The following is a 19,647-nucleotide window of genomic DNA, read 5'->3' on the forward strand; positions in this document are numbered from 1 at the left end:
TGAAGATATATTTTTGGTATTTATTAGTTATAAAATATTTTTTTTAAATGTGTGTTCATTTGCCTGTGTAACCAAAATGCCCCAAAGCAACTTTGCAATATTGTACACTTTCTTGTGACCTCTTCTCCTGCTTCCTGCAGTTGTATTTTGTGCAATCAAATTAAATTAGTTATGATTCATCCTGAATAAATGATGAAAGATGAAATAATTACTTGAACATAGTGAAATGTCTAATGAAATTTTGCCCCAAACCATTTTACTTTGGAAAGATCAGTTTCCTGTTCTAAACTTACTGACACAGAATGATTCCTGTGTTCTATCCTGAAAGTGGTTGCATTGCAAAAGCCAGTGATTTCATTTTTAAACACACTGAGTGCCAAGTCTAACATTTTTGTCAATGATTTATATAATTACACAAAAGGGAGTGCTTATTAGATTTGCAGATGACATAGATGACAGAATCAAGATTCAAAACAATCTTTTGCAGATTGGAAGATAAACTCAAACTAACAAGATGAAATTGAACTGTAATAAACTTTAAATCTCAGCATTTAAATTTATGCAAGGAAGAATGCAGAGATTCAGTTTGACAGCATTTTTGAAAAAATATCTGGGCAGTTTAGTTGGTCTGCATCTCTGCATGGCCAGTGTGGAGGGGCTGTTAAGGAAGTTCCTGTAATTTTGGGTTGCATTTATAATTGAATAAGGTCTAGACTGTCATATTTTAAGGTGAACATTAGCCAAAGTAGTGAACTTAGAGACAGTGTGACATGTGGAGGGGTCAAGAAACTAGAATGTGATTGTTTTATTGAGGTGGGGCTGGAGGCACAATAGGGTTTGGCTGTTAGTGGCTTTATTTATTTATTTATTTATAAATAAGTTGTAGTTGGACACAGCACCCTTATTATTTATTTATTTATTTTTATGTGGTGCTGAGGACTGAACCCAGGGCCTTGCATGTGCACTGCGAGTGCTCTACCACTGAGCCACAATCCCAGCCCTGTTAGTAGTTTTTAAAAGTTTCTTGTTTTCAAATATTAGAAAGTGTATCATATGAAAGAAATATTTGGGATTATTTGGGGAACTAGGTCTAGTGTGTAGAAATCATGTGGAGGTGATTTTTGATCATGTGAACAAGAGATACATTATAGCTAAGAGCTTTCCAACAGTAGAGTGAGCTACCTCAGAAAGAGACAAATTTCCAATCAGTGAAAATATTTTAAGTAAAGGCTTGATGGCCCTTTTATTGAGGATATTGGAGAGGGATCTTTTACTGGATACCTGCAGGTTGTATTGGATGCCAGTCCCAAGTTTTGGAATCTTAGTGGAAAGCAGTGGAAAGAGAACCTACAGTTTACTGATCCACAAGGAAGACAGTCTTATTTAAACTGACTCTTTAAGGTGTTTGAAACAGTATAGTTCAATGGCCCCAAGTGTCTTTCAGCGACTCTTCAGGAATTTGGTTTTTTTTTGGTGGTGGTATTGGGGATTGAGCCCAGGGGCACTCTATCACTGAGCTGCATCCCCAACCCTTTCTATTTTTTTAATTTGGGGCAGGGTCTTATCATGTTGTTAAGTCTGACCTTGAACTTCTGATCCTCCTACCTTAGTCTCCTGAGTCACTGGGATTATAGGTGTGCACCACTGGGCCCAGATGTAATTGTTCATTTTATTATTAGTTACTGTTAATTTATTACTATATTAATTTACAAGTTAAACTTTATCTGGTTAAGTATGTATAGGAAAAAAGAGAGAGAGAAGGAGAGTGAGAGTTTGGTATGTCTGTGGTTTCAGGTATCCACTCTGAGGATTTTGGAATATATCTTATATGGGTAAGGGGGGGGTGGCAACTCTTCTAGCATTACATACAGTAAAGTGAGTGAAGCTTAAGTCACAGTGTCCCCATTATCCATTGGTAGAACTGGGATTCAGAGCCACGTTTGTATCTCTGCAGAGACAGAACTAGCTAGAGCAGATAGTCAGGTGATTCAAGTGAGTGCTGGATGTGATTCTAAAATAATGGCATTTGAGTTACCATGGGTGAGTTCTATCTTCTTCTGAGCCTTTTTACCTTTAGAATGTCCTAAGGATTAAATAACAAGTTACATGTCAGCACACTGTAAATAACCATAAAAAGTTAAGATGTGGGTGTTAGCATTGGAGATCAAGATTCAAGCTCAGATCTGGCCCAATTCCTGTGCCAGGCTCTTTTCTTTTGGTGCTCTTTGCAGGTGTATTCAATAGTAGATTGGAGATCTGGGGCGAATAGTATATACCAGGAATCTCTCAGAGAGTAATATCACTGTCTAGTTGGAATCAGCTTTGTAGGTACCTGTCTTGTATTGAACTGCTTAATGAGATATAACTAGGTATTAAGAAAACTAGAATGCTACATTATTTAAAGGTGAAGGGTTATGTTACTATATTACTTTCAGTTTTCCAACCTGTGGGTTAGAGGGTATCACAAAACCTGTGCAAGAAGATCTGATTTCATGAAAGTGGTTAGGTGAAGGCTGGAGATGTACCTTAATAGTCGGGTGCTTGTCTAGCATGTGTAGAGGCTGTGGGTTCAATCACTAGCACTGCCCCTTTACCAAAAAAAAGGTGGTTAGGGTCCGGGGTTGTGACTCAGTGGTAGAGTGCTTGCAGAGCATGTGTGAGGCACTGGGTTCGATCCCGGCACCATATTAAAAAACAAAAAACAAAAAACAACGAAATAAAGGTATTGTGTCCAACTACAACTAAAAATAAATAAATAAACAAACAAACAAACAAACATAAAAATTTAAAAAATATTAAAAAATGATGGTTAGGAAATTTTCTTAATGTGTGAAACTTGGGAAATATATGTAGTCAAAATCAGGATTATTTTTTAAGTTTAATGTTTTTTTGAGTAAGTTTAATGAACTTTCATTAGATTTTTTTGTATCAGATTTTTTTTTTGATGTTGGTTTTATGTTTGTGATAGACGTATACCTTGGACCTCTTTCATTAGTAAATTAATTTCAATAAAGAAAATCCACTAATGTATGACTTAGATTTGATTTCTTAAATGCTTCATAAATGACTTCATATAAATAAGTGAAAAATGGTAAAAAAATTCTTTCTTAGACTGTGACCCAGTTTCTGGTTGAAAATATTAGTCACTGTGGCTGTGTTACACAATACCTGTCTATCATTACTTCTGCGGTCTTTTTGCATTTGAAAAGTAATACCAAAGAATCTTTTAATTTATTTTTAGAAATTCCATTGTTGAAAGTTTTTTCTCTTTTTTATCCTTTAAGGTCTTGGTTTCCTGGTTAAAGATGTTCTTCACTCAAATGCAGTTTTTCCTGTTGGTAAAGTAAGACAAGTAGTTAGTCCTCTTTTGTATCTCTTAAGAATGGATGTTTTTGAGATGTTGATTAACAAGGTGTGGATTGCCCTGCCTGCTTGTTGAATGACTTTCAAACCTGCAAGTTCTGTTAAATACAAGGAGAACCTCTATGGGTAACTTTTGTGTTGAAGAAGTCATTTGTCAACCATGGTAAAACTTGCAAACCCACTTTATACAGAGTGGATTCTTGAAGCTATACAGAAAATAAAAAAGCAAAAGCAAAGGCCCTCTGAAGAGAGAATCTGCCATGCAGTCAGCACATCCCATGGGTTGGATAAGAAGACAGTCTCTGAACAGCTGGAGCTCAGCGTTCAGGATGGCTCAGTTCTCAAAGTCACCAACAAAGGCCTTGCCTCATATAAGGACCCAGACAACCCTGGGCGCTTTTCATCAGTTAAACCGGGCACTTTTCCTAAATCAACCAAGGGGTCTAGAGGATCATGTAATGATCTTCGTAATGTGGATTGGAATAAACTTTTAAGGAGAGCAATTGAAGGACTGGAGGAACCAAATGGCTCCTCCTTGAAGAACATAGAGAAGTATCTCAGAAGTCAGAGTGACCTCACCAGCACCACCAATAACCCAGCCTTTCAGCAGCGGCTGCGCCTGGGAGCCAAGCGTGCAGTGAACAATGGGAGGTTACTGAAAGATGGACCACAGTACAGGGTCAATTATGGGAGCTTAGATGGCAAAGGGGCACCCCAGTGTCCCAGTGCTTTTCCATCCTCACTCCCACCTGTCAGCCTTCTACCCCACGAGAAAGACCAGGTAAGCGAAAAAGGAACATTAATACAATCGAAATATTGTACTGCTCTTTTGGCTTGTACAGTTATCTTTTAGTTTAATATGAACAAAAGTTCTGAGTTTGATTAAAATCAGATGTTTTGCCTTAAGCAGACTTTTCTGTTTTAAAATGTACCTATTAGTTCACAATATAATGATTTATATTGTTTTACAATACATTGAGGGCTTTTTCATTGGTTGCCAAGCATTTAACATGATGATTATGTGATTAAAAAAAAAAATAATTGGTGGGTGCTAGAAGGAACAACCATAGGTAACTTTAATTCTTCTTCTTCAAGGCAGAGTCACATATATTTTAGAAACCTTAGGAAGACCATAGTATATTTTTCCTTCATTATTATTTTCAGAGAAGAATCTGCAGACTTCTTATTTTAATACTCATAATTTCTGCATTCCTGAAATTGTTTTAATATATGACCTAAATTCCCCCAATTTGAAGTCATTTATTAATGTTGAGTTCTCAGTGGGTGTCTGTGAATGTTCATTTTTTTCTCCTATAGTATCTTTGCTTATACTCTTTGATTTCTTTGGGACTGTTAATTCTATAGCATTGTATTTGTTTTTGTTTCTGGGAATTTAATGCAGGGATACTTTAAAAAAAATATTTATTTATTTATTTATTTTAGTTGTAGTTGGACACAATACCTTTATTCCATTTATTATTTACTTTTATGTGGTACTGAGGATTGAACCCAGGGCCTTGTGCGTGCTAGGCAAGCGCTCTACCACTGAGCCACAATCCCAGCCCCAATGCAGGGATACTTTACCACTGAGCTACATCCCCAGTCCTTTTATTTTTTTATTTTGAGACAGTCTCTTTTAAGTTGCTGAGGGTCTTCGTAAGGTTGCTGAGGCAGGCCTTAAACTTGTGATCCCCCTGCCTCAGCCTCCTGAGTACTGAGATTACAGGTGTGTGCCTCTGTGCTCAGCTCTATAGCATTATAAATACTTGGCAGAGTTTTTCTTCTGTTATTACAATGATTTTGAAATTAATCTGGTTGATAGGATATAGAAATTATTTCTGAAATTATCTCCCCAACTAAAATCATAGTAGACCAACAGCTAGTTGTTTATAATTTAGGCCCTACAGTTTGGGGGCTTGTTGTTTGTCCTTTGGGCAAATGCATACATTGCTATCAGTTAATTTTACATCCTCTAAATTGTGTTAATAGAAAAAGTGGTTGCTCTCTAAACCATGTTTTTAGAAAGGATTGAAACACAAGTGTTAGGCAAAGCTGTGCGTGGCTTATGTCTTCCTCTTAGAAGTCATAAGATCTTGAAGTGGACCCTGTTTCCTTTGGTGCTTTAGCTGATAGGGGCCCAGCTTTAGAAGCTGGGTAGGATTAGGTAGTTTGCCTTTCTACAGACCACTCTAAAGCCTTTAATCTATTTCTTAACTGTATTTATGTCTTATTAGTTTTCCGCAACATATTTATCAGTTGATGGTAGTTGTGTATATGTAACCAACCCTAAATCTTTATGGGAGATCATGGCATAAAAAAGTATGAAATTTTCATATTCTTTTATATAATTATATTTTTTCCTTTTTTATGATACTGGGGATTGGACCCAAGGGCACTTTACTACTGAGCTACATCCCTACCCCTTCTTATTTTTTGAAACAGGGTCTTGCTAAGTTGCTAAGGCTGTTCTTGAACTTGCAGTCCTTGCCTAAGCCTCCCCACTTGCTATATTGCAGGCTTGCACCACTACACCTAGCATATTTTTAACTTTTGATAGAGGAGCAACTACAAATTTTCCATAGTGCCTTTCGTATCCTTTTCTAACCTTGCCCATCATTTCTTGCTAACCTTATCATATTTTTTCCAGGCAGCATCTGTACGAAAGTATTTTTAGTCTACAGGAAAATTCGTGTCTGAAAGTGTCTAGTATTGAGAACAGAATAATTTATTGCTTAGCATGCAATTGTACTGTTCTTTTTATGATGCTGATCTTTAAATTGTCCAGTTAGCATCATCATTTAACAAGAAAATGTGTCTTAGAATTTTTACTTGGGCTGGGGATGTGGCTCAAGCGGTAGCGTGCTCGCCTGACATGCGTGCGGCCTGGGTTCGATCCTCAGCACCACATACAAACAAAGATGTTGTGTCCACCGAAAACTAAAAATAAATAAATAAATATAAAAAAAAGAATTTTTACTTGATGAAATTTGAATATTAGTTGTATGAAGTAATTATAATCTAATTCTGAAAAAATACAAATAAAAATATAAAAAGCAGTTCAAGTAGTTTTGACATTTTTGTATTATATAACAGCATTTTCCTTGAAAATTTTAATTAAACTACATTATAATAAATTGCTCTCTGAGACTAAAAGTGGTAAACATTAAAAGTGGTAAACTTTCTAAGTAAACATAATAAAAATTCTTGACCTGGGATCCATGAATAGGCTTGAATGTAAAAATCATGTGTGTATCCCCATGTTTTTCTAGGGTCAGGGGCTATGGTTTTATCAGATTATAACGGGATCCTAAGATGTCAAATAGCCAATGTGAACATTTTTTTGTACTGTTGGAAAAACTTAGACTAGTTGTTGGCCTTTGATTATTCTTGCTTAGGCTCCTGAACTTGGATATGTGTGCATATTGATAGTACTATAGTTTTGTGCATTAGGGACTTTCTGTAATATATTTGAAAGAGATTGTCATTGTTCTTGATATGCTAGAAGTTGCAGAGTTTGCATTGTGAAAAAAAATTTATGGTATAAATGGAAACTGTTCAGAGATGGAGCATCTCACAACTAAAATATAGTCAACCAATGTCTTTCAAAGAAGCTGTTATTCTGATTACTTTTGTTGAGCAATTCTATTTAATTGTAAAAAAGAATAAAAATAGTAAAAATAATAGGCAATATTTCATAAGTGTTACATGCTGGCATTGTTCTAAGTGCTTTATTTTTATTATCTCCTTCACTTGGCACAGTAACTTTGAGGGAAGAGGTTATTTTCTTTATCTTAAAGATGAAAAACTGAGGCTCAAAGTTTTAAGCAGTTTGCCCAGGGTCACTTACAGAGTGGGTAAGTGTGAAGCAAGGATCCCAGATCCCAGTCTGGATCCAGACCTGTTTTCAACTGGGGTAGTAGATTGGTCAACGGTGGTTGCTTTTAATTATTAGTAAAAGTCTCTTTTCCAGTTTCTCCAATGATCAGAAGTAGTTTTCCCTCAACAAATAAATTTCTAACATTTAAAATTTGATGGTTGTAAAGAGCTTATTACAGTTTTTAAAGCAGGTACAATTTATAGTATTAACAACATGGGAATGCAGTGGGGAAGTAGTAAATCTGTGTCTAATTAGATTTAACATCATCATCATTCCTATGCATGACTGCTAGGAGGAATACAATGTGAGTTGAAATAGAAGTGCTCCTTCTTTCTGAAATGTAATTGCACATCTTTTGATAGTCTAGAATTCAAATTGGGTATTACCACACTGGCTCCTTAGCATAAATTCTTTGTATTTATTTAAGAAAGCTCTCTCCGGTGAGGTGATATGGAAATGAATTAAACCACTGAAGATAAAACTTTATCTTTGACTTGGTGAGGGAACTCCTGAAGGATAGTATTAGTGTTTCTCATTAAAAGTGGTAAAGCTCAATTAGGTCAGATTATGAGGACTTTAGAAAGTCAAATATTCGAAGAGAGACTTCAGTTATTACTATGCACTTTGTAGCAGTAAAATTGCATTTGAACATTTAACATTTTTATAAAATCAGTTTAGTTCAATTTTAAACAGATTCCTTGGTATTTTACTTTATTGAGAATATCTTCCTAAAATTTATTAAGCATCAATCTTGGTGTGTTTCCAGTGCAGTATATAATATGGGAACTCTTCATTCTAAATTCCGCTATTATGTATAATTATAATGTATCAATAAGAAATAACAAAAAACCCCTGAATTTTGGGATTAGTATGGAGAAAAGTTAGTTTTGGAATCACTAAAGTTAGATAGAAGCCTATTATGTGAAAGTCCAGGTGGATCAAATGCTTGCTACTCTTTGTTTTGTTGAAAGGTGGGACATTTTTAATATCAAATAGGACTTTTGATGTTTTTCTTTTGAAGAAATAAAATTGCTGTTATTGGGATCTTATAAAAACCTTCAAACATAATTACAAGAATGATAAGATTGTCAATAATAAAAAATAAAAATGATATTGAAATGGAGCACTAATGATCAAAAATGGGGCAGAGACAGAAAAACTATGATGAAAATCACTTATCATGGACTGGTTTGTTCAGTTGTTAATTGTATTTGTCCCCCACCCCTTGTTAGGTATTTTATCAGTTTTGGGCAATGTTATGAAATAATTTCTATGGATAGAAGATATATATACATCCTACATAACTCCTGTGTCATGTAAATACCATAAATTAGGTAACTTTAGTTTTAGATTTTCCTTTCTTCTACTTTTCTCCCTTATGTCCTCTCCTTTCTAGTCCCATTCTTTCTGCATTAAAGCAGACCCTTCTCATCTGGTTCTGGGACTTTTCCAATAGCCTGTTTTTTGAGAAGGACCACATTGTTTGTGATGTGGCAGGCTTCCAGAAGTCTTAAGCCCCAGGAGAATCATTCATAGTCTCCGACAGCTGTGAATCCTTTTGGCATAAATGTATATATTTTTTATCTGCTAATTATAGAGAGTCCGAATGTCCTCTCTATTGACCTTCTTAATTTTCTTTTGAATTGATGTCCTTTGTATTATAGATGTCACATTTCTCAAAGGCACTTTATTTATGTGCAGTCAACTTTATCCTTCAGATCTGAAGGATAGAGCCCTAAACGTTATAAATATTGTAAAATGTAATGCTTCAGAATAACCTGAATTGGAAAGGGAAGGTACTAGGGAATGGGAATAATCAAATTTTGTTATGCGTGTATGAATATGACATAATACATTCCGCTATTATGTATAATTATAATGTATCAATAAGAAATAACAAAAAAACCTCAATTTTGGGATTAGTATGGAGAAAAGTTAGTTTTGTAATCACTAAAGTTAGATAGAAGCCTATTATGTGAGAGTCCAGGTAGATCAAATACTTGCTACTCTAGGATCAGAGAAGGATCAAAAATTGTAGTTCATGTTGTTCTTACAATTAAGCTTCAGAAGTGTTTCAGAATAGGGCAGTGTCTGAAGACTGCTTTTGTGAGCAAATAGTACCAGTTGTTGAGGTATTATGGAGAGAGCACTCAGACTGTCCCAAACTAGTTAGTGGGGTCAAGGGAAAGATGAAATGAAGAGCGATTGTCTTTGTGTTGCACTTGAGGCATGACAACTTGTTCCACTTTGGAGCTGTTATCAGGATAGGACTTGTCTAGACTTCTAACGAAATTGGCTTTAGTAGACACATCATGTCAGAGGACTTTTGATTGCTCAAGTGAATGTTAAACATTCTTTTTAACCTTTTGGATCTTTGATATATTGAATTTCTGATACCTTTTCCATAACACATGATCCTGTCCTGACTGATCAGTTGTTGTAAGGAATTTACTCTTGTACTCTATATATACCTATTGGCTTATAATAGCTACACTTGTGATTCTTTTTTTTTTTTAGATGTATTTTTTTTATTAGTTACACATGACAGTACAATGATCTTGAGAATTCACACATTTGAATCAAATGGGGTATAATTTCTCATTTTTCTGATTGTACAGGTTGCAGAATCACATTGGTCATACAGTCACCTAAATACATACAGCCATAATAATGTCTATTTTATTCTGCTGCCCTTCCTACCCACCCTTCCCCTCCCTTCTCCCCTCCCATTACATCTCTCTACCCAATCTAATGTGACACACTTCTTTTTTTTTTTTTTCTCCTCACAACATCATATGTGTATTCTGTATAACGTTGAGGGTCTCCTTCCATCAATCCCCCTTCTCCTTCCTTTTCCCTCCCATGTCTCTTCCCTATCTAGAGGTAATCTTATTCTCATGCTCTTCCTCCCTATCCCATTTTGAATCACCCCCCTTATATCAGAGAAGATGTTCGGCATTTGTTTTTTAGGAATTGGCTTACTTCACTTAGCATAATCTTCTCTAATGCCATCCATTTCTCTGCAACTTGTGATTCTTTTTTTTTTTTTTAAAGAGAGAGTGTGGGGGGGAGAGAGAGAGAGAGAATTTTTAATATTTATTTTTTAGTTCTCGGCGGACACAACATCTTTGTTGGTATGTGGTGCTGAGGATCGAACCCGGGCCGCAGGCATGCCAGGCGAGCGCGCTACCGCTTGAGCCACATCCCCAGCCCCAACTTGTGATTCTTAACAGTGCTAAGAAAATCTGTATTGTATAGCGTTTATGTTATTTAGCAATTAAGTGCTGTTTGTTTTATTTTATTTATTTATTTTGATTGTATTTTACATAGTAAAGATTTTGTTCTTTCCCTTCAGACTTTTTGTTGTTATTGTTGATGGACCTTTATTTTATTTATTTATTTTTTATATGATGCCTAGAATCAAACCCAGTGCCTCACGCATGCTAGGCAAGCACTCTACCACTGAGCTACAGCTCTGCACTCCCTTTAAACTTTAACAAATGGTGCACTTTAATGTTGTTTTGTTTTTTTCCTCACTCAAATGATTTATTTAAAAACATGTAATCCTTCACGAATTATATGTCATCCTTGCATAGGGGCCATGCTAATCTTTTCTGATCATTACAATTTTAGTATCTGTGCTGCTAAAGCAAGTACCATTTTAATGTTTCTCAAAATGGAGGTCTTTTCTTTTAAAATATTTTATCTTTGTATTTTATTCATGGCAAATGTGATTATTTCATCATTGCAATAGCAAATTTTGATTGTAAAATTCATAATATTTTGTTTATAAACTTCATTTTCTTGGCACAGTACATAAAACAACAGTAAATTTGATACAATGGTTCTCTAAGCCACACCAAAATTTAACTGTGACTCTGAATATTCTCAGATACTTTCATCTCGTTGATGTATTAATATTTCTAAGTCCATAAACATCAATTAGCTTACCAAATTAAAGTTAACAAATGAGTCAGCCATGTAATTTGAGTTAGCAGGGCCATGAGGGAAGTGTTTTTATTTGTGTGTAGGTACTCTTATCTCCATGTCTTCAGGTGGTGGATGGAAGTTTGTATATGTAATAAAAGGGGATATTATAGTACATATTGTGAAATACTAAATGCACTTATATTCTTGCTTGGGACTGGGCCACTTGCTTAGAGGTCTCTGGGAGTGGCAAAAGTGCATTTTATTATTTTTCTTTATTTGAGATAACCTTTTAATTAGCAGAATATAATGTAGAGTTACTTGTCTTTTTTTTTAATATCTTTATTTTATTTTTATGTGGTGCTGAGAATTGAACCCAGTGCCTCATGCATGCAATGCTACCACTTGAGCCACATCCTTAGCCCCACGTGTCTTTTTTTACAAAACAAAAAATATTTTGACAAATCTGCAAAATGAACATTAGAGACAGTTCTAGAATAAATGATACTAGATTTAAACTGTGAGGTTGGTCTGTACAAAAATATAAAATAAATACTAATCAGTTGTCTAAGCAAAATCCAGGAAGGATTTGTGTTAATTTGACAAGTGGGTTTAAAATTCTTTAGCCACTATTTTTTAGAAACAAGCTTTGTTCATACATCCTTTCTCTAATTTGCTTCACTTTTGATCTTTGATAAACCAGCTGCAATTTTGTTTCATTAACAAACTTTAACTGGTTAACAGATGTTTGTTTTGGCTTGATTGTGTCCATTCTATTAGAAACAGCATAGGCATACATAGAAACCATGCTGGGTCTTTTCCTGTCTGTAGCTTGACAGGCAGTTCAGAAGAGCAACTTAATTTTATTTACAAAGTTCAATTTTTGTTTCTCGGTATTATTGTTGTAGGTATACAAATATGTCAGCTCTTGTCACCCTCATCAAGGGGGTCTTTTGTTGTTAATTCTCCCCCCTGTTGGTCCGGTACACTACCTTCACCTACTTTAAATTTTTTTTTAATTTTTTTATTTTTAGCATCACAAAATCTTAGCATGCTGCTGGGAAAGGTATTGCAGGAGAGATAATTGAGGTATCAGTGACTCTTCCACAGTTCAAGGGAAGGAATGGGACTAGCCTGGTGAATTTTAGATAATTTCTTCCATCTTCTTTGATGTCAGTAAGCTGCCATATGGAGAGCAGTGAGGCCTACAGGAAGGAGGTGAGCCTTGCTCTGGGCTGCCTGTGATGTTCAGAGTGGTGTGGGCTGGGAGCCAGAGGCAGCACTTGATGGTTTTCTGTAGTAGTTTCTGATGTGACCAGTCCTGCTTTTTGTCTGTGGTTTCTGACATGCTTGTGACCCTTTCTGATCATAAATAGGAATGATGAAACAGCATAAAAGAAACAGTAGTAAGAGGAGACAAGAATGTAAAACTAAAATCCAGTAATAAGGACATCAAAAGTTGATTTCTATTTGATACTTGATCTGCTTCCAAAGCTAGCATTTTAACATATATATGATTTCTGTCTTGCAACAACACCCTATTCTAACTATTGAGTCTTGAATTGTGAGTAAAACTGCAGAAAATAAGACCTGCTGGTGGAAGAATGTGGTGTGTTTGAAGAACATCAGCTGTTTTGTTAACTCCTGGCAGTATGTTACCTGGGAAAAGAAGGCAGTGGAGGAAAGGGCTGGGTTTGTAGCTCAGTGGTACAGCACTTGCCTAGATGTGTGAGGTACTGGGCTCGATTCTCAGCACTGCATATAAATAAATGAATAGGGCTGGGGATGTGGCTCAGCGGTAGCGCGGCTCGCCTGGCATGTGTGCGGCCCGGGTTCGATCCTCAGCACCACATACAAACAAAGATGTTGTGTCTGCCGAAAACTAAAAAATAAATATTAAAAAATTCTCTCTCTGTCTCTGTCTCTCTCCCTCTCCTCTCTCTAAAAAAAATTAAAAAAAAAATAAATGAATAAAATAAAGGTTCATCAACATCAAAAAAGAATTTAAAAAAAGACAGTGGAGGGAGCTAGGATGGTCTTTCTCCCTTGACTTTGCAATTTATAAAATTGTAATGTTTCAGGAAAGTTGAAGGAGTGGTGGTATAATAAACACTGTATTTCTTTCATCTAAATTCACCAATTATTAACATTTTGCAATAGTTATTATTCTCTCTTTTCCTGGGTGTATATGTGTGTGTGTTTGTATATATACACACACATAGAATGCATCTATTTATGATTTTTGGCTGAACTATTGAAAAATAAATGGCAGGCATTATGATATATTATCCCTAGATATTTAATTAGATATCAAAACATCCTCCAATATATTACAGTACTTTATCTTATGCAAAAAATTTAGCAGTGAAATGAGTATTATTCTAATAGCCCATATTTTCTCATATGACCCCAAAATATCACAACTTTTGACTTTTGATCCAGCATTGGTCTTCCTTCCTTCCTTCCTTCCTTCCTTCCTTCCTTCCTTCCTTCTGTTGCTGGGGATCAAACTCGATTAGGTCTCCTTTATTTTATTTTATTCTGGTACCAGGGATTGAACCTAGGAGCACTTAATTAACCCTTGAGCCACATCCCCTAGCTCGTTTTTTTTTTTTTTTTTAAAGAGAGTGAGAGAGGGGAGAGAGGGAGGGAGGGAGGGAGGGAGAGAGAGAGAGAGAGAGAGAGAGAGAGAGAGAATTTTTAATATTTGTTTTTTAGTTCTCGGCGGACACAACATCTTTGTTGGTAGGTGGTGCTGAGGATCTAACCCCGGTCGCACGCATGCCAGGCGAGCGCGCTACCGCTTGAGCCACATCCCCAGCCCCCCCAGCTGGTTTTTATTTTTTTATTTTGAGACAGGATATCACTAAGTTGCTTAGGGGCTTGTCAAGTTGCTGAGGCTGGCTTTGAACTTGTGATCTTCCTGCTTCAGTGTCCCGAGCCTCTGGGATACAGGCATGTGCCACCACACCTGGCTTATGGCTCCTTTAATAGAGAACAGTTTTCCCTCCTTTGTGCTTTCAAGACATTACCTTTTTTTGGAGGGGGGCAGGGTACTGGGGATTGAATTTAGGGACACTCGACCACTGAGGCACATCCCAGCCCTATTTTTTGTATTTTATTTAAAGACAGGGTCTCACTGAGTTGTTTAGTATCTCACTTTTTGTTGAGGCTGGCTTTGAACTTGTGATCCTCTTGCCTCAGCTTCCTGAGCCTCTGGGATTACAGGCTTGTGCCACCGCACCTGGCAAGACATTACCATTACTTGTAGGATGTCCAACAATTAGATATTTGTTTGATTGTATCCTCAAGATTAGATCCAAGTCAAACATTTTTGGCAAGAACAGTATATATGTGATCTTGTGTATTTCATTTTGGGTCATATCAGGAGATAAACAATTCCAGGTTTGTCATTAAAAATGGTGTTTATTTAATCAGTTGGCTAAAGTGGCATCTGTCTGACCTATCTTTATAAAAACACCCTTTTCATCTTGTAATTAATAATTAGTACAGACTTAAGACCATATGAATAACTTTTCACTCAGTGTGCATTAATTTTCTGTTGCCCCTGTAACAAATCACATGGACTTGGTGGTTTAAAACAGTCGCACATGCCTCAGCCTCAGCAAAAGTGAGGCGCTAAGCAACTCAGTGAGACCCTGTCTCTAAATAAAATACAAAATAGGGCTGGAGATTGTGGCTTAGTGGTTGAGTGCCCCTGAGTTCATTCCCAAAGGAAAACAACAACCGCACATGCTCCTGTTGACATTCCTGTGACTCAGGAGGCTGAGACAGGAGGATTGCAACTGATCAAGGCTCTGTTACATAGAAATAAAAACCAAAAAGGACTGGGGACCTGAATCAGTGGTAAAGTACCCTAGGTTCAATCCTTAGTACCAAAAACCAAACCAAAACAACAACAAAACCCCACATGCATGTTTTAGTTCTGTTGGTCAGACAGAACAATGATTCTCATTGGGTTAAAAATCAAGGCGATGGTAGGCTCGTATTCTTTTCTGGAAACTTTAGGAGAATCGTATCTTTGGTTTTCACACTTCTAGAGCTGCCCACATTCTTTGACTCCTGGTCCCCTTTCTCTGTCTTCAAGGCCAGCAGTATTTCCTCTTTGATCATTCCTTTATAGGTCACAGTTCCCTCTGATGTCCATCTGTGGTCAATTTAATCACAGACTGCTGTGATTAAATTGGGCTCACCTGGTTAATTCAGAGTACACTTTCTAGCTTGCAGTCCTTAATTTAATCAAGCCTGCCAGGTTATTTTGCCACATAAGATAACATACAAGTTCTAAGCATTAGGAAGTAGATGTTTTCTGGAGGTTATTATTTTACCTGCCACACAGTGGTTTTACCAGCCTTACCTAAGTCAAATAATGCTCTGAGAATTATAAATCTTTGAAGATTTTCAGGCTGTGGTGTACCGTAGTCTAAGTCTACCTAAAAGGAACAAATCAACAGCTTATTGTAGTGATGCTGGCCGAAGGCTGGTGTTGAGACGCTTGGATTCCATGTCTGATGGCACAATGCTGAATCATTTCTGGGACTGAAGCAGGGGGTTGCCTTCTGTCTGCACTTCCTGCCCCTTTACTTAAAGCTGAAGAATGGATTTGCCATTAACAGCTTCAAAGTTTTTAACAGTAGGAATTTGGATATTCAAAATATTTTTTGAAAAGTTTATTTAACGTTGTAGAGAGGGTCTTTCACTTAAATGCCCAGAGTACCTGGCGGGGCAGGGGGGACACGCCATCACAATAATTTAATAAGATAGGTTCATTAGTGACATTTTAAAGACTAACATCTGAAGAATTTCATTTGTTATTTAAATTATAAATCCTCAACTAGAGAATTCCAAATAGGCTGAAAAAGAAACTGATTTTTAAAAAAAAATGGACAGGGCTGGGGATGTGGCTCAAGCGGTAGCACGCTCGCCTGGCATGCGTGCGGCCCGGGTTCGATCCTCAGCACCACATACCAACAAAGATGTTGTGTCCGCCGAGAACTAAAAAATAAATATTAAAAAAAAAATTCTCTCTCTCCTCTCTCACTCTCTCTTTAAAAAAAAAAAATGGACAGGAGGATGTAAATTATATTTTTTTACTTCACAGGAAAAAATCCAGAAGAATAGGCATCAAATTAAGGCAGGGAGCTCCTAGGATTCATTTTCCTTTTTTTACAGTGTTTTGCTGCAATTAGTTGGAATGCTTTGGAAATAACTATGGTTCCAGTTGTTAAAGAATAACTGTTATCAGCCTATAAATGTGCTTTCTAGAGATGATAAAAAAGATGATCTTTTTATCTGATGAGCCTGACCTCTTCTGTAAACCTTCTAACTTATCTCATTTTCCACCAGCTACTGAAATATAACAAGGTGCCAACAATTACATCTTTATAAAGCATTTATATCAACTTACAAAAATCACTTCTTTATTGGAAAATTGTGTAATACCATGATTTCCATTTAGCATGGCATGTTGGTTAGCAATAAATCTTGCTAGTGTTATGAACACAAGCCTGCAGGCAGTTTGGAGAACGTTGATCAGGTGCAAATTGTATGTATTTTTCTGGTTTCTAAAAATTTTAGAGAAATGAAAAAATAGTTTACATTGAGAACACTAATTTTTAGTATATTCCTCCCCCCCATTCCTCTTCCCCTCACCCCCCGACCCCATGTGCATCTTGTGAGGAGTCCGCTGATACTTTTATTTTATTTTTTTTATTTTATTTTATTTTTTTTTTATTTTTTTAAAGAGAGAGTGAGAGAGGAGAGAGAGAGAGAGAGAGAGAAAATTCTTAATATTTATTTTTTAGTTCTCGGCGGACACAACATCTTTGTTGGTATGTGGTGCTGAGGATCGAACCCGGGCCGCACGCATGCCAGGCGAGCGCGCTACCACTTGAGCCACATCCTCAGCCCCCGCTGATACTTTTAAAATCCATGATTTGTGTCTGGGACTGTTTAAATTCTGTTTTAATCCACAGTATGCAACAAAAACTAAGCAGACATGGTTGAAATATCTATTTGTGCCTTGTAAAGTACACATGATAAGAAGTTCACATTATATTTGAAGACTGGAAAACATACCAAGAGTATATTCATGTCCAACACATATTGCTTACTGTATACTAGGTAATGTTCTAAGGCATTTAATAGACACTAAATAATTTTACATGAACCCTGAGAGATGATTACTATTATTAGCTAAATTTTACAGATGAAGAAACAGGCCGAAGAAGATGACTTACTCAAGAATACACAGAAACCTGGACGTGGTGGTGCATTCCTCTAATCCTAGTGGCTTGGGAGGCTGAGGCAGAAACCTAGTGAGACTCTGTCTCAAAATAAAAAATAAAAAGGGCTGGGGTTGTGGCTCAGTGGTTAAGGTAATTCTTGGTTTTCTCCCCCTGCCCCTCTAAAAAAGAATTCACAGAAAGTGTTGGAGTCAGTGTTTCAACCCCAGTACAAGCTGCTACTTCATCACCCCCTGCCTGTTTCTTTATTTTATTTGAGTGAAATCAACATGTTTGTTAAATTCTTTTTTTTTTTAATATTTATTTTTTGGTTGTAGATGGACACAATACCTTTATTTATTTATTTTTATGTGGTGTTGAGTATCAAACCCAGGGCCCTGGATGTGCCAAACGAACACTCTACCCCTGAGCTACAACCCTTATTAAATTCTTATAATGTAAAGTACTGTACTAGGAACTAAGTTACAAAAAAAATTTTTTTTCAAATAATAATAACCAATTGGCACATGCTAAGACATAGAGCTGTGTGATTCCTTCTTAAATAACCAGTGAGTGATCTTCATTTTCACAATGATGAAACTTTCTTTCCTTTAAGAATGACTAACAATAGCCAACATTTATATAATGCTTTTCTATGACTATTTAAGTAGTACTATTTACTATTAAGTGCTTTATATGTAATAACTTGCTTGTAAGGTGGTGGTTCTTTTCATTTATAGTTTATAAGAGGCACATAAGGGCTGGGAAAGGTGGTACACACCTGTAATCCCAGTACCTCAGGAGGCTGAGGCAGGAGAATCACAAGTTGGAGGCCATTCTAGATGATTTAGTGAGACCCTATTTCAAATAATATAATAATAATAATAATAATAATAATAATAAGGGCAGAGGACATTGCTCAGTGGTAGAGCTCTCCTGAGTTCATTTCCCAGTACCGCCAAACAAAACAAAACACCAAGAAGTAGTAGAAGTAGCAGCACCACATGAGGTTAAAGAACTTGCCCAAGGGCATGTAACTATTATGTAATAGAACTAGGATTTAAACCCTGGCATTCAGGTTCCATGGGCTGTACATGTAACCATTATAATACACTACCTCTCCTTTTACTATTAGGTTTTTATAAACATTGTCCTCTAAATTACTTTGTAGTGTTTGTAATAGGAGTCGCTGGAAAGGGTATTAAATGTATGGTATGCCAACATTGATGGTAGCTTTTCCCAAATGATGTTTTGAGGGGGAAGGAAGGTACTGTTGAAGATTTTGATGATGCTGATGATATTTTGAGATTTAAACTCCCTGAGAAGTTCTGAAGTTCAACCTATTTAACCCATTGTTTCTCAGGGTGATTTGATGATGGCCCTCTTCTTTCCCTTCCTCCTCAAACAGCTATTCACATGTCTGAAAATCTTTGCATTTGTTTAAACACAGTTTGGGTAGTGCACATGTGAGGCTATACTGTGAATTCTTTTCCTCATTTTTCCCAACTATACATCCCACAGGAAATCACTGATGAATAAACGTATACTTTGTGTCTCAAAGTAGAACTCCCAAATCATCAAATTTGTCTCTTATCTCTTTATGTATTGATTTAGTAAAATTATTTATAATAATTCTTAAAATGTAGAATAAAATTTTAGATTTCCAGGAGATCTTTGAGATAACCAAGTTTAGGGTTTTATTATTTATTTATTTAATTTATTTATTTATTAATTTTTACAGTACTGGAGATTGAACCCAGGGCCTCACTCATGCTAGGCAAACAGTCACTGAGCTGCATCCCTAGCACTTACGGTGTGTTTTTGTACTGGGGTTGAACCTAGGACTGCTTTACTACAAAGCTACATCCCCAGACCTTTTGGATTTTTATTTTGAGATAGGATCTACGTTACTAAGGGTCCTGTTAAGTTGCTGAGGCTGGCCTTGAACTTGTATTCCTCCAGGCTCTTTCAGTGTTGCTGGGATTATAGGACAGTGCCATTACACCCACTAGCCTTAGGGTTTTGTTTTATTTTATTTTATATTTTTGGTACTGGGGATTGAACACAGGAGCGCTTAACCACTGAACCACATCCCCAGCCCTTTTTTGTTTAAATAGAGAATGGGTCTCACTGAGTTGCTTAGGGTCTTGCTAAATTGCTGAGGCTGGCTTTGAACTCTCAGCCTCCTGCCTCAGCCTCTCGAGACTCTGGGATTACAGGTGTGTGCCACCATGC

The 19,647-nt window shown here is 36.5% G+C and overlaps 1 protein-coding gene across 4 annotated transcripts in view; it reads left to right on the forward strand.

Moving 5' to 3' along the window:
- The window catches only part of KAT6B (lysine acetyltransferase 6B), a 190,195-nt gene that overhangs the window by 13,080 nt on the left and 157,468 nt on the right, over window positions 1-19,647 (forward strand). For all 4 annotated transcript variants that reach the window (XM_081267040.1, XM_081267039.1, XM_081267041.1 and 1 more), the window contains exon 3: window positions 3,285-4,144. In XM_081267040.1, the coding sequence (XP_081123166.1) occupies window positions 3,524-4,144 (621 nt within the window). In that variant the 5' untranslated portion in view covers window positions 3,285-3,523. The remainder of the gene's footprint in view (window positions 1-3,284; window positions 4,145-19,647) is intronic.

Source organism: Spermophilus citellus, assembly GCF_964194105.1.
Source record: "Spermophilus citellus genome assembly, chromosome: 15".
In the NCBI taxonomy this organism is placed as follows: Eukaryota; Metazoa; Chordata; class Mammalia; order Rodentia; family Sciuridae; genus Spermophilus; species Spermophilus citellus.